Here is a 16440-nt window from a genome sequence, read left to right on the forward strand (position 1 = left end):
ATATATGACTGCAACGTATATTTTTTTGCTTGTTAAATGGGCGTATTTGTCTGCAGTTCACGGCCATGTGGGCAGTGGTGTGTTCCTGTTTTATTGTGAAGCGTCGAGCGCAGGGGAGGTGCGCTTCATTCATTGTCAGCGGTGTGACGGCGGCGGAGCAGCTGCCCTCCCCCAGTCCATCCAGACACACACTCCACCGGTGACTCGTCACTCCGCTCTGGAAGATGGCTGCGGTGGAGCGGACCCCGGTCAGGGAAGGGATCCGGATAGTTTCTCTCTGTTTCTGCTGGTACACGGTCAGCTCGGGGGGCAACGTGGTGAATAAAATCATCCTGAATGGATTCCCGTACCCGGTTACGGTCTCTCTCTTTCACATCATCTCCATCGTCGTCTTCCTCCCGCCGCTGCTGCGGGCTTGGGGAGTCCCCAAAACAGAACTGCCGAGCAGGTACTACCGGTGGTACATCCTGCCTTTAGCGTTCGGGAAATACTTCGCGTCGGTGTCGGCTCACTTCAGCATATGGAAGGTGCCTGTTTCCTACGCACACACCGGTGAGTACCGTCACTTCGCGCCTGTTCGGGGGATGAAGCGCGGCTACCTGGAGCCCGTCAGCCGGGGCAACTTGATGATGTGTCCGTGCAGTCAGCTGACGTTAGCTCCGCGGCTAACCCCGAACAGCTGGTGACACGGACCAGCGCGTGGGCCCCGGTTAGACCTGGCGTCCTAAAGGTCGTGAGCAGACGGGCTTTTTTTCGTGTCTATTCGCTCAACTTTGTTGTTGTGCTGAATGCAGTTAACTCCAGTTGCTCTTTACGGAGGACTCGGCAGCTCCACTTAGCTAGCTTAGCCTGCTTAATTAGCGCTGTTGTCCAACGTTGGAGGGGGGAGGGTCCGACAGCTGAAGCTGCTTCTCGAACTTGAATCGCAAACGATAGATAGCACCAAGTTGTTTTTAATTCCACACAACGCGGAAATAGTATTAGGTTACCAGTTTGCATATTGGCTAAATGCAACCCAGGTTGCTTCGTTATACGTGCCTCTTCTCATTGGCAGGTCATACAGTCCGAAACCAGCAGAGGCTCTACTCTCATTTACTGTTTAGATAAATATTATCAGCCTTTCAGGAAAACAAGTGGATAATCATGGGGGGAAAATGTTCTTGTTATACCCTTGTTAAACGTTTTAAAAAGAGACACTGTCCTCTTATCACATCAGATCTGATTTTCAAGTGCAAGTTCATGTGAATTGACTTCCCAAGACGCCTTTGACAGATATACATTTCTAAAAGTTGTGAGAAGATTTGTTGTATGGCTACCACCATTTTATTAGATGCACTTTTTTTTCTTCAATCAAATTCAGTTTTAGTGATATTCCGTCAGTTACAACATTGTTTGGAGAAAAACAGCAATCCCATTTAAAAAAATAAATAAATCAGAAAACAGTGGGCAAGAAAAAAACTTGGAAAAAACTGCTAAATCAAACTCTAGACAACTTTCCCACTGTGATCAATAACAGGGGGATACAAAGAAAAAACCCAAACATGTTGATATTTTACACTGCTGATCATAAACCTCGATCTCAATACTGCTGCACAGTGCAAGATGAAAGCACATCGAGGTGAGACTAGATGCAAGAGACATGATTTGGATGGCATGCAATGGTGAAATGTGTAAGTCCAATATGATTCCGTAACGCAAGTTTGCACTAAATCCTACCTTGGAAATGTTCAGAGTTGCTTGAGATAATTAGATTTGTTTCAAATCAACTACATGCTCATCTCCAAGTATGACTTCTAACATATTGACAGCTTTTGTTGCATTTGTCAATGGGATGACCAGAATATGACAGAGACCTACAAATATAATACAGTACAGAATAATCCCGCTGCAAACTACAACCCATTTGAAACTAAGTGGTGATTTTAAATCTCTGTCATGCCATTAACCATATCTGAACAATCTCTTTGCTGTGAAGTCAGTTTTTTCCAAAATGACTTGCAGTGGATCACAGCGGATTGTAAAATTCTTTGAGGTTTTTCACCGTCGTCTTCCATGCAAGATAGTTTTTCATACTGGGAAAAGCAGGTTTAAGTGCAGCAAATCAGGTGTTGTCAATTGAATTAGTTAGTTTATTTTTAGCATCAAACAGGGTAGGGGTGGTTACTGGGTTGTGTGTACCATATAGAGTTAACTATCGGTAATTTACTTAGCTATAGTAACTGGAAACGCAAGGTTTTTTGAGCACTGATGCCCCAGTCTCAGAAAGTGAAATTGCAAGCTGAATATTTTGTGTATAACTGATGCACACAACACTATTTATGTAAGCCCTGAAAGAAATCCAAGGTGAGCGGTGGGTAAATATATTCTTAGATCTAATAATTTGATATAAAATGACACTAGTTGAATACTTGAAAGCTACTGTTTAGAAATACTCATACTACATCAACCCAAGTGCACATCTTTTTGCTTCTCAGACATCCTTGAGGTCTTGGGACCCAAATGTTTGTGATCACTGTCGATCAATTCTATCAATATAAAATAATTTAAAATGCTTTCATTCATTGATCATGGGAAAGTTTTGATTGAATTGCTTGCCAGGTTACAGATCGTACTTTCTAGTTACCCAACTGCATTCCCCTAGTACAGGTTTTGCTGCTTGCAACTATCATTAACATACACAGTTGGCAATGTAAAGTAATAATACAGCATGTTTTTTTTTCACACATTCACAAGCAAAAATGAACATGGTGTTCGCTAGCTATTTGTGTCTTTCCTCAATTGATAACAAAGTTGCACCAAATACATTAAAATCCATCGAGAAATCAATCAATCTTCTATACCAGTTTATCCTGTGCATGGGCACTGTGGGCGAGGGAAGGGTATATTTACCCCCAACAGGTCAAAAGGAAAATACTAGACAATTAAATCAACACTGGTGACTTGACATAACTTGCTAATAGTTCATTAAATCCTGATTTTCTAGCAACTGTGTGTTGGTAAAGCTGCCTTCTACAGAGCTGTACAGTCTGTGTGGCTGTGTATGTTGCTGCAGTGTTACTCATGCTGAATGGCGACTCTCATCAAGTTCACCCTCAGATTCAGTGTGAAGCAGATCCGACCTCTAAAGTAGTCATATAGGTGGAACAACACCTCTTTAAATCAACAAACCTTTGTGATTGTGGCAACAAGACACACACATCAAGCCTTTTGTTGCTGTTAGTTTTTCTTATCTCAACAGAAAGTTAGAACACTTTGGAACTATTTGTCTCCTCATAGGCCTTTCTCTGAACTGTATTAAAAGCTCCTTTGGACCCAATTTGGGCACCACAGTAATACTGTTCAGTTGTTTTAGTTTAGCGATCAGCTTCTTGCTTTGTGCTTCCTCATTGCTGACTCTAGTCTAAATGGTTTAGACCCTTAGATCATTTTAATTACATGTTTGTCACTACTGCTGTGTAATACTCCTACACTGTACTCTGGACACATAACAGGATTATAGTACGTCACTCTTTATCAATATTAAGCAAAGCTGAAGTGGTGTGTAAATCCCAGAGTGACAAGTGAAGTGTTTATAGAGGGAGTATCTGCCTATGACATAAAAGCTATAAATAGTTTAAAGTTTTGTCATGAAGCTCGAGAAAACAAAATGATTTTATTTTTTTCTTTTCTCTTCACAGTCAAAGCAACAATGCCAATATGGGTTGTGTTGTTGTCGAGAATTATCATGAGGGAGAAGCAAACCACAAAGGTGAGTTGGTGAAACGCAGCACAACACTCGTACTGTTTCAGTCTCCGTGTCTGAGACCAAACAGTGGTGATGTGGCACACTACTGCATCTCATATGACTGCCATCTGCGGGGTCTTGTATCGCTCAAGAAGATGAAGAGTTCTGGGGCAGGATTACAGTTTAGAGAAGGAATTTATTTATTTTTTTGACACCCACCATAAACAAAATTCCAACAATAACTGCTTTCTTAAGTAAAAGAACAGAGATTAGTGTAATGGATGTTCATTTTGTTTTCACCATGGATAGCATGCCTGCTCTGTTTGCATGAGGTTCACCATTTAGGCACCGGTTAAGTAAGTGATATGATTCATAAAGGAAAGTTAATCTCCTTTCAGCCGTGGAGGTGAAATGTTGTGTGCACAGGCTCTTTGTTTTAAGTACAGTACGTCTACATCATTGGCCTGGAAAATATTTGCACAAAAAATCTGGGCTGGACGAACTGAAAGATTCCTGTTAAACCCGTCTAGAGCACATGAATAGAATAGAAATACTTAAATCCCAGAGGCAAATTCTTTTACTGCATCGCTCCATACAGAATAGATTATAACAACTAGAATAGGTCCGATGTTAACATGTCCAATAATGTAGAATACAATCAAATAAGATTTAATATTAATGTATACATGAGTTAACAGTGACTAATCTCTGCATGAAAGAATGGATTGACTGTGAAAACACACCAAAATATTACTTGCAGGGAAGAGTCTTATTGCCACAGGAATGTAGGATTTCCTGTGGTGCTCTGTGCTGCATTTCGGTGTGATGAGTCTGTTGCTGCTGCCCAGGAGAACATGTAGGGAGTGAAAGACCTTGATGAGGATAGACCTCAGTTTGGACCAGATCCTCCTCTCTGTGACCCCCTGTACAGAGTCCATCTCCACCCCCACCACACCACTGGCCTTTCTGAGGAGTTTGCTGAGCCTGCTGGTGCTGGCCGCCCTCAGCCTGCTGCCCCAGCATGCAACAGAACAGATTCATCAAACCCCTTCAGCAGATGCTTAAAGAACCTCAGCTGCCTCAAAAAAACAGAGATGGCTTTGCACCTTCCTGTAGAGGCCGTCCGTGTTCTCACCCATTCCAGTTTATTGGCATTCTGTACCTGCAGGTACTTTGACTTCTCCGCATGCCATCTGCCACTGATATCCATCCATTCATCTTCTGTACCGCCGCTGTGCAGGGCGGCAGGGTGTTTACTGTGGGCGAGAGCAGGATACACCCTGGACAGGTCACCAGTCCATCACAGGGCAAACACAGAGACAGATGGACAACCACACACTCAGGTGTGTTTTTGAACCATGGGAGGAAACTGGAGTACCCAGAGGGAAAAAAACACACGCATACACACACAGAGGGAGAACATGCAAACTCCACACAGAAAGGAACCAGACAGTAATTGAATTATCACGACTACATTTTCGTGTAAAATATAGATTTTTCTCTGTACATGGCTGTTGTTGAATTTTTGACAGTAGCAAATTGTGAAGCTAATCACGGAGACGTGTGAAAACGGCAGTGATGATTTACCTGTTTTCTCTAGCAAGACAAATAATGTCTGCACTGCACCTCCTAACTTTTCTAAACCAACAAGGTTTCGTTAGGTAAAGCAAAACATGTGACTTCAACAGTGTTACCTGTTGACTAGTTTATTTGTCTTCATGCTAATGGTAACAGAAGTACGCACTGTGCAAGATCTGTCATGACCTCTTTGAAGGTGCTACATACTGTACATCTATTCAGTTTATGACACTCTCTTCGTTTTCCACACCTTGTTGTTCTTCCACTTCTAAACAATGAGGCCTGGAATGTATCTGGTCGCTGTTGAAGAAACTTTATTTCACAGTAGAAGTCCTCTTGTGCATTAAACTAGAAGTTCACAGTGCTTCACACATTCTGTTATGCTGCACAGTTTTCCTTTTTGACTGTAGCACTTTGTTTTCCAAATGCACAAACGAAAACCCTTGAGTCTCACATCAGCGTGTGATGTTTACCTCGCGGGTCAGTGTTCAGACAGGAGGGGCAGCACTGAGGATCCAGGTGTTGGTTCCTGTTTGAGCAGCAGCAGGCTATCGTAGAATATTGAGGAAATCGGATGCACCCAATAAACCCTTCCTTGTCCCTTTGGTTTAGATGTAGTCCAATGTTAATTCCATATATTTGATTTATCTTTAAAATGCTGCTATGTTCAGTTTATCAGTCTCTACGCAGTGATAATTAGATCTGGGGTTTTCTATCAGTAGACCCCATTCCTAATGTAATATCTGCCTCAAGGAAACTTGATGATATGAACTAATAGTTTTCACCTCCAAAAGGTCACTGAGATCTCACATCTGGCCCACTTTTGTGGGAACTACATCTCTGCAAAAAACTTTTAACTTTTTCATTATTTAGCTGCTAGATGTGAATTTGCTGTTTAATTGATGCAAACAATTTAGTGCCAGTAATTATAGTTGTCTTGGTTCATTTGATTTTCCCCACTTTGACTGACTAAATGGTAGGCTACTTTTGTTTTTAATTATTTTCATAAGAACAAACCAGTCCAGTCCTCTAATGCGTTTGGATCACGTCCATCTTTCCTTTTAGAGCAAAGAGGGCCTATAGCACACATTTTAAATAGTCAGTTCACCTGAAATTGGGTCGGAAATGTAGGTCTACCCTAAAATAGTCAAGATTGTATGTGGTTAGAATAGGCAGCTGCCATGTATTTGCTTTAAAACATTGGTATTTATATATCAGATAGCAGTATGTTCAGTATATGTGTCCTCAAGCTAATCTGGTTAAAGTTTTACCATGAGTGCCTTAAAGCAGTTACTCCTGGGAGCTGCTCCCAGACACTGGTGCTGTGTCACAAACCAGCACAGCAAGTGTTGAAACATTTTTACATTTTGGGGAGTGTAGACCAGTTTTTAATTCTCACCTTTGTTGTTTCTGTCTCACTTTTTGTTTCACTGCTCATGTTTTCAAAGACGATTCCACATATGTTCTGTTTACCAGAAAGCATTGAACAGTTACTGCTCAGCCCCGTCACTTTCCAGTTTTGTACTGAGTAGAAGACTGACAGGAGGAATGGGAGCACAAGTGACTTTCATAGCACATGTCGCTTTCTTGTCAATTCTCACTCTGCAACATTTTCGACTTGGAAATGGATCCTTCGCACGCAGATGGTGCTTTCTGTCCATGTGGTTATCAAGCCTAGACGGAAAGGTCCAGCTGCAGCTTTAGAAGCACTGATGTAGAAGTTTGTGACGGAGTATAAAACCCAATTTCGAACTGTTAAGATCCAAAAACAGGTCCTGCTGGAAAGGTTTTTGGCCACCTCCTTTTTTCCCCCTGTGGGATTTTACTAAAGTCTGAGGTGAAGTTGTCATGTGAAATGTTCAAAAAAAGTCCTGTCTAACGTAAGAAGAATCACTTTGGTGCTTCTGTTTGCCACTTACGACTACAATGACATTGACGCTGTATGAGTACGGCTGATGCAGGTTTTTCTGTGTAAAATAATGTCCAACTTTTCAGTTTTCGAATAGTTTTTATAATGTCATCATAACAATGCAATGGATGACTATATTCTACTTTCTAAGGAATGTTAGAGGAAGGCATTTTGTCAACGTAGACATTTGATGACCTTCAGTTTGTCAAAAAGATATTTCTTGGTTTTTCCATGTCAAACCAGAAACTTATCTGTTAAAAATAAATCAAAAGTAAAGCTACAAGCAGCCTTGAACGTGTCCTTGTCACTTGCACCAGTCTGAACGAGACAGTCAGTCGTCACATGAATGTCGTCAAGGCCAGAGTGTTATTAAGCATGTGTGAGCTGATTGGAGGATGTGCACACCACTCCCTGTGTACAGCTGGTGGCGCTATGGCTGATACTGCTTATCATCACATGGTTGTGATCAGTCTTGAACTGTGGTGCAGTATGTAAAGTTTGAATCAGACTGGAGCATGTTCAGCTATTTACACTGCACTTCTTGTTTATGGTGGCAATAGCTGCAGCCATGCCCTCAAATAGCACCATGTGTCAGAGCAATCATCTGGCTGTGATGAACACTGTAAATCTTTAGGCAGAACAAAGCTTGTTTTGTTGATTTATACTCCACTTTCTGTTTCCAGCGGGGGACGCCATGGCCTATGGTCATTATTGTCTTATGGGTGTGATCAGATATGGACTCTGACGCAACATATAAAGTTCGATGCCGATGGGACAATGTTCAGGGTACTTACACAGCACTTCGTGTTTCATGACGAATTTCAAACAGCCGCGCCCTCAGAGTTCTGCCAAAGATCTTCATAGCTTTCTTTTTTTCCACCAACCCTTTTCTATCAACTAGCCAAATTTGAGGCAATTTGGAGTTACGCCCTAGGACAGGTTGATTCTAGAAAAGTGTTCATTTTCTTCAAAATGCTCCATATTTTTCAAAATGATGGACTTCCTGTTGAGTTTTGGTTATGGGTCCTTGACGCTTTTTTGTGCTTCTTGGGCTGATACATATGTGTACTGATTTTCGTAGCTGTAATGAAACCTGATGCGAGGGCTTAATTTTCTTCATTTTGCAGGTGGCGCTGTAGAGCCATTTTGTTGGTCACGTGTGTGGTTCCTCCAGTACATGAAAACTGTCACCAGGCCTGATGTTTACACCAAGTTTCACAGCATTTCATATATGTTTACGCCCCCAAAAATGCATTGAAAGTTGTGTTAGAAAATAATTCCCGCACATTCAATGGGTTCCTACATTCTTAGCGTGTTGCCCCTCGGACTTGAACCCTAAATATAACTTCACACAGCCACTTACTTTAAAGTGCTTAGTTGTGGTTGTATTATGATATTGCTTTGACATATAGTGTAATGACATTTTAAATCAGGACAAGTTTCGTTTTTTTCCAGTATTTAAGTTTGAGATGGTCCCGAAATCGAAGCAAATCTTCACAACGATTGATTTAATTATTAGCTCAGATTTGATCTAACACTGTCAGTAGCAGAGATTTGTATTTGAGTAATTCACTTTCCACTGTATGTGATTTGTTCTTGTTTTCTTTGTCTTTAGGTGTATGTGTCGCTCATCCCCATCATCGGCGGAGTGCTGCTGGCCACAGTGACCGAACTGTCCTTTGACGTTTCAGGACTGATCAGCGCTCTGGCTGCCACGCTCTGCTTTTCTCTGCAGAACATCTTCTCCAAAAAGGTAAGTGTGAAGTTGCTGAAACGTTCAACACAACAACATACCAGACGAGGATTTCCCAGAGGTAGTAAATGGTGAATCAGAAGCCAGAAAAACATGACATGGGTAAATTTCAATACTTCATTCAAGAGACAAAACTTGCAGCTGACAGTTTATTCAGTCGTCAGCAGAAAGCGTAACTCAAACTGTCTCTACTAAACTAGTCATATTTGGCTGCATGATGTCAAAAGAGTCGATATTTTTTCCCTCTTGTCCTTTTTAAATGCTTTGTTTTAACTGCTGATAAAATTTTAAAATGTAACATGGTACCTTTCCAGAACTCATCACTGTGGGCTTGTTGTCTGTCTTTTCTTTGTAATTGAAGATTTCTTGTTTTTCTTTTAAAGGTGCTGCGTGACACAAGGATTCACCAGAGACTGCTCAACATCCTGGGCTTTAATGCTGTAATCTTCATGCTGCCCACCTGGGTGTTGGTGGACCTGTCTGTGTTTCTTGTAAATGGAGACCTGGTGAGTGTGTTTCTTGTGTACCTCATTAATGTAATGTGTTTGTTTTTTTGTTTGTTTTTTTAATGTATTGTGTTAATCCTTTAAGTTCTTGATGACTCTTAAGTGTGACTGCTTTCTTTTCAGTCGGAGGTCTCTCAGTGGACGGGCACCTTCGTCCTCCTCCTCATCAGTGGTTTCTGCAACTTTGCCCAGAATGTCATCGCCTTCAGCATTCTCAACCTCGTCAGCCCACTCAGCTACGCCGTCGCCAACGCCACCAAGAGAATCATGGTCATCAGCATCTCGCTGCTGATGCTGCGCAACCCGGTCACCCTCACGAACGTGCTGGGTATGATGACGGCCATCGTCGGAGTCTTCCTTTACAACAAGGTGAGTCAGCCCAAGATGGAAGTGTGGCATTGATGAGAAAACAAGACAAAGTGCTTCAATTCATAGATTCAAACGAGATCTTGAAGCACCTTTCTGCTTGTTTTAATGTGAAGTGTGACTGTACTTCTCTGCTCAGCAAGCATTTTAACGCACTTCGACGATCCAGGCTCAGTGGGCAGCACCAGGAGACCGACAGCGAGTCATTTAAAATCCATTTGCTTCTCTTCTCTGCCAACAGGCCAAGTATGACGCCAACAAGCAGAAGAAGCTGCTGCCGAGCAGCAAGCAGGACCTGATGTCCTTCGACAACCCGATGCTGGACAAGATCCAGTCCAATGGGTCAGTGCCTTTCTCTCACAGCTCAGAGCAGCAGCACAGCTGGAACAATGTGCCGACCGACCACTTCCAGTACAGCCGGCAGGCCTACACGATGAACTACAGCGGCAACCACCAGTATGTGGTGTAGGGGAGGAGTCTGGCCTCGTTCTGGGTTGCTGTCATAGACATTACTGTGTGTAGCCGCCCTCCGTGCAGCGCGACTTCACCACCCACTCTGAACTCCAAGCAGAAGGCAAGTGCTGTTTGTTCTGTGTAACACGAATGAGACAAGTCGATCATGAAGGGCAGAGATGTGACCTCTCCCACACCCCTTCCTGTCCAAACGTCATCTTTTTTGCAGCTCTGCTGTCCATCATTGTTAATTCATTACTTGGTACCGGCTGTATGGCAATGGTTAGACAGAAAACAGAACTTTGAAGAGCCACTTTCAGGCAAGGTTGTGATGGATGAAGCCATGTTGCCCCAGCATGTAGACACATGAAAGATGGTTTCAGAAAAGAATATCTCCATGTGACCGACTGGAAATATTTGAGTTTGTTCCTTTACCTGCAATATATCTATACAGTTTTTTGAGTAAATTTGTTTACCTTCAGAGGAAATTATATCATCTTTAATTTACTGTGAACGTTACCGTACAAATTATCAGGGGTTTGTTGTGTTACGAGTTGTAACAAACGTAGTCTCATGAACGGCCTTAAAGTTTTCTTTGTTTTGTGTTCTTTTATTTGTTGCATTGTTTGGCATTTCTGGATTAGGATTGTGACTTTTCTTGAGGAGGCACTTGTAATGATAAGATGATAAAACAGGTCAAAATGTCATCTGTAAAGTAAACCTCAAAGTTTGAAGCTGGTGGGACTTGTTTTTTGTTTTGTTTGGTTTTTTTTTTACTGTGGCATTTATATTTTGATCAGTACTTGTGCTTGCTGATGCCAGAGTCATTTGATTTGTTGTTTTACAAAATCATATCAACAGCGACTAAATGAATTGGCATGAAACTTACAATCACACGTTGATGATCACAAAACTTTTCAGTGACGCTACTGTTTCTTCATCAATGTTTAAAGTGCGGCAGGGTCAGCATGCTACTTTATGGCTACAGAACCGCCATGATCGCCGTCATCCAGGATGTCACGTGGCCCCCTGAATACATGCAGATGATTAAAAAAATTTAGTGAATCTACTCCTGGTGTCCACTGTTTGTAAACATTTTGCACAAAGAGATCAGTAAAATTTAAATCGGACTTGTCAAGAAGTGTTTTTCAACTCAACGGAAGCCCAAACTGTCTGTTTTATGGAGTTTTAAGAGTGAGACCCCCCACTGTTATCAAGAAAGGTCAGTGACCTCTTGCTCATCATCGTCATGTAATCCCCCAAATATTTATAATGTCATGAAAAAGTTGGCTGCTGTTCTTATAATGTGGATCCACAGAACTGATCTGAAGCAAAACATTTGAATTGATTATTGATATTTATTGATTTGTGAAGCCTCTGCAGCAGACTTAAACTATATCTTGTCAGGTGTTTTCAGCCTGAACCAAAGCTGCTCATGTTTCTGTTTGGTTTCCAAACGAGGCTCTCATCAGGTTTGCACATCATAAAACAGCTGAATGTGTTATGCAGATTGTGACAGTCTGTCAGTTACTTTCTGGCATCAGAAGGTCACTTGAAGATCAGAAATGCATGAAATCAGATATTTGGTTTGTCTAATTTAAAGAGTCAGCTGTAATTTCAAGTGGGATTGTTTATCATTATTGATTGTGGTGTTAGGAAAAGTACATTTTCACACATTTTATTTTGGAAAAAATTTGTTCTTTAGTTTCTTTTGTTGGTGAACCTCATCTCCAGACAGAGAGTGCATTTATCAGTGACTCAAACTATAGCATCGAGTGTGAGGTGTAGAATTGATGGTTGTTTTCCAGCTGTAATCCATCATCGGGGTGCCGCCGTGAAATTTTGATTAATGTGTGTTAAAAATTGAGCACTGTCACAGTATTTCAGTCTAAAGAAAATAACTAAAAAGATAATTATGTTTAGATCATTGTCATTATGTGAACCTTTTTTTTAAGACCGTTCGCTCTAATTGACCTCACTATTAAAAATAACTGTGCTGTAATTTACTTAAAATGGTCACCCTTGCTGTGAATCGTGTAGACCTCTGCGCACGTAGGCTGTAATTTGCTTTGTGTTGTTTTAAGATGCAAAGCAGTCGTACAGACATAAGGGGCACTGCAGCGTAAAGAAGAGACCATTCAGAACATCTCGGACATGGTATTGGCATTACTAGAACGACTGAGCGAAGAAAACCTCAACCCAAAGACATGAGGGTTTTAAATTCTTGCAGCAAAGTCGTGCAGCCTTTACGGCTGCTCAACTTTGCATTTTTTGTTGCTTTTACCGGCTCCTGCGAACTGAGACTTGAAGCACTTCTGATCAGTCAAAACACGGGGTGCTATCATTTCAACGGCAAATACAGAGAGCAGCCGGAGGACAAATCTGAATGTTAGGCAGATAGATCACATGCAGATATGTAAAGATCTTTTTTAAGGCGACAAGCTGTATTTTGCTCATCAGAGTGTACAACAATTAAGCGAAGAATCAGATTTCTGTAAACTGAGACCAGATACACTCCTGTAACCTTCATCCTAATGCTTTGGTTTTTACATATTTGAACTTGTTTGATTTGCTTTTCTTTCTGCAACATGGAGCTTTGAGCATTTCTCAGTCAGTCACCTGCTGATAATCAGCTGTTTGTAGATTTTAAGGGGGAAATCTTACTCGCTTCAATATCAGTTGAAACTTTATTGAGACCTGAACATCAGGGGCCAGTACTATGAAGCAGGGTTCCTTTGCGAGGTTGTCCCTGGGTTTTAGCACTATGACTGTGGTGAGTGTTTTAATTGAAGCACGTTGCTACGGCAACTCATACTGAATGCTTAACCTGCTCCGTAGTAGGTTATTTGCTGAATAAAAGCTCAGCAGGCATAAAAGACAACCAGCAAATCAGGCAATCAGGTTTTTTTTTTTAAAAAAATGGCCTGTTAATTCTTTGATGATCCTGTGAATGTAGGTGGATTAACAGCGATCGGAGTGTCTGGTAGAGTGAGAATTTACAGAAAGAGAAACACAACCTCTTTGATTTTACCATTTACTGCTTAATTAAAGATCTAGATTTTTTTTTTGCAGGTCAGCAGTATATCCGCATTCTGCTGGAACGTCAATTTTTATTTACTCTGCTGACATTGCATCTGAAATAATGAGGATAAAATGCTCATATGTCACAACTGCACAAATACATTTGACACGTCAATATAGTGAGAACTCATTGTGCCATTGTGGTGAGGAATTTCTGTTTTAATCCCTGGAGTTTTTACATGAATTCCTTACATCTTTTGGCAGCTGCAATGGCTTTTCTTTTCCCCCAGGTGATCTGCTTTTAATCGGCTGTATTGTCAGATGGTTGTTACGACTGCCTGTCCCGAAAGACAACCCTTAACCCCAGCAGCGCCGTTGATGCCGCACTGTGGCGACTCACTGTTCCTAGCGTGAGCCGTTGAGGTTCACCACGACTAAGTCGGGTCAAATGCAGAAAAGTAATTCCAACAACGGGATCGATAAAGTATGCTCTCTTCTCTCTTCCTGTTCTTGTTACGAAGCAAACACAGCCAGTTTTAATGCGGATCCACACACAGCTATGTTGGAAAAGCCTCAGTCATGGAGTTATCTAAATTTATCTAAATTGTGGATGCCTGGTTAAACGAAGCCAGACTAGAGAGACAAGGAACGCTCTGTCGTACAGGCTCGATTCTGGCACAGTCAGTAACGAGAAACCTGACGAATTGTACGTCCACACTGGACAATTCAGTTAAGACTTAGTCATAATTAAAAAAAAAAAAAAAAAACGCCAAGGGAAGCGTGCTCTGAAATATTGTGATTATGAGTTAAAGTTGTCATATCAAATGTGTTTTTAACTTTATCTGCAGTCCCACCCTGAAAGGCAGCGTCCAAACAGAAACCATCCAACTAATTCGACACGTCCCACCGTGGGGTTAAAGGTGTTTTTACATGTATTTTGCTTTGTAGTTTTGCTTGTTTTTCAGAAAATCTGCAATCAAATTCTGATCTTTCAGTGCTGGCGGACTCAAGTTCTGAACTTCTGTCAGCATTGAAAAGCAAATAATGAAGCCACTTTTTTTTTTCTGTCTGTAGTTAATCTTTCTGTCAGCAGCTTCTAATAATAGTTCTCTCTTCAGTTTGGGCCTGTTTTCCTCACATCCTCGCTGATGTTGCCAAAAACAAACTAAACTTTTTTGATGCTGATGCACCGCAGGACAGAGGCCTTGTTAGCAGTGAACGAAATGTGAAATCCATCAACGACGACACGTAGAACACATTGTCTGTTTTTCACTTTCTTGTTAGTGAGCTAACTGGGAGAAAATGTGGAGAATGGTTGATTTAGATGTTGGCTCTCCGTTGTACAGCTTCTCACTGGGATGTAAATGTTTAAAATATGTGTGCAGAAAAGGGGAAAATACTTTGTAAAACTTGTACAATTATTATTTTGTGTGTCTTTAATGGATCTTGAGACAGAGTTTTTACTTAACCAATGTTTATAGATTTTTATTTATGGTGTCCATGTACAAAAATGTTGTACAGAGGTGCTGCTATGCACAGTCTTGTCTGCTCATGTTTAGTAAACGCTATTTTTAAATGTCTGGGGGAAAATAAATGCATCATGGGGTACTGAGCATGCTTGATGTCTTTTCTCTTGAGTGCTACTTCATGATATGATCACAATCACAAGAGGTGCTCAGGCTCCACCCGATACTAATACAGCAGTGTAAAATACTTGGAAAATCCTCCACATAAAATTAAATTAAACTTGTACTTACAGTGGTACTACGACTGGGTCTTATTCAGATGGCACGGGTAGCTACTGTATGGGCCTGAAGAAGACGAGACACTGTAAGGCATTTACATCTATTTACATTTAAGTCACATAAGATGCACCTGACATGGCGCTATTGAGACTACCAAGTTAAACTGATACAATTTTTGTGAATTATTGTCATGGGTTGTTCTAACATAGTCACATCACAAGAAAAACATTTGGTTTTGACTCCTTTTCCGCAGAGTTTCCGTCTTCTCCCTGTTTCTATGTAGGTTTACTCAAGGTCGTCTGATTCTCTGGAGATATACATGTGAGGGTAAGTGAACTCACTGCGCTGGCTGGGAATATGAACATCTGAGTGTTTTATCTTATTCTTCACTGTGTCTACCATGGAGGGATTCGTGACATTTCCAGTGTGTCTGTCTTCACCCATACTCTGCTGGATTGGCTCCAGACCCCTACTCGATGTTGGATAAAACAGAGAAGAAGATGGACGGACAGCAAAGGAGCCTGGTTCACCTCCCAGATGGCCTTTCCATGCAGAACTCTCGTGTTTCTGTTCATACATAGATTATCGACAGCCACTCCAGTTTCCTCCAAAGATCAATAGATTTTTTTTTTTTGTCTGTTTTACTTTTCTGGTTTTTCATGAGAGTGAGGTAAAACTTTTGTGTGGGTTTGTAGCAAGAAGCCCCAAGAGGGCGCCGGTTTCCACCATTGGCTCACTTTGAATAACCACACTTCATTTGTTCTACGTTCATTAGTTTCAATCTGTGACAGAGTTGAAACAGAAACTGCTTCTAAAAGCAAATAGTTCTGAAGTTTAAGGTATTAATTTCTTAAAGCTTCACCTTTACACTAAAGTTAAAAAAAGTTTGAGATGTACCTTAAAGAAAAAAAGGTGTCTTCTGGCAGGAATAATCTACATACAGTATTATATAGGTTGATTTTTTTTCTTATCCAGCGGATGGAGATATGATATGACAAGTAGCACTGAATAGTTTTAATCCTGTCTGGAAGACCAAATGACGAGGGAGCTGATACTCTGTTCCTGTTGTCTTTACGCCACCTTGTGGCCACAAGTAGAACAACACGGAGTATTTTTAAGTCAGAAGACTGCCCAGTTTTTAGAAGATTTTTATAAATTATTTTTGTGATTTGATCTTTTTTTTTTTCAGTCAATAATGGTCAATTAGCTCATTTCTCCTGACTTTTCTTCTTGTCATCCTTGGAGGGAAAACATGGCTGTTTCAGATTTTAAAAACATTACAGAGTCACACAGCATCTGCTTCCTCTTTGTGATTGAAGGCACAATCTCAGTTACGTTGTCACTCTGCAAGGCTTTTCTGCTGATGCTTCAACTTCTTGAGAGGC

General features: G+C 41.1%; 1 protein-coding gene across 1 annotated transcript; it reads left to right on the plus strand.

The window, feature by feature from the left end:
* The first annotated feature begins 224 nt into the window (after window positions 1-224).
* slc35e1 (solute carrier family 35 member E1) lies at window positions 225-14923 on the plus strand. The gene is made up of 6 exons (XM_030083106.1): window positions 225-552; window positions 3678-3748; window positions 8827-8964; window positions 9348-9470; window positions 9594-9839; window positions 10078-14923. The coding sequence occupies exons 1-6, from the start codon at window positions 225-227 to the stop codon at window positions 10303-10305; spliced, it is 1134 nt and encodes a 377-aa protein (XP_029938966.1). The 3' UTR covers window positions 10306-14923.
* Window positions 14924-16440: the final 1517 nt, after the last annotated feature.

Source organism: Salarias fasciatus, chromosome 23 (assembly GCF_902148845.1).
Source record: "Salarias fasciatus chromosome 23, fSalaFa1.1, whole genome shotgun sequence".
NCBI lineage: Eukaryota > Metazoa > Chordata > Actinopteri > Blenniiformes > Blenniidae > Salarias > Salarias fasciatus.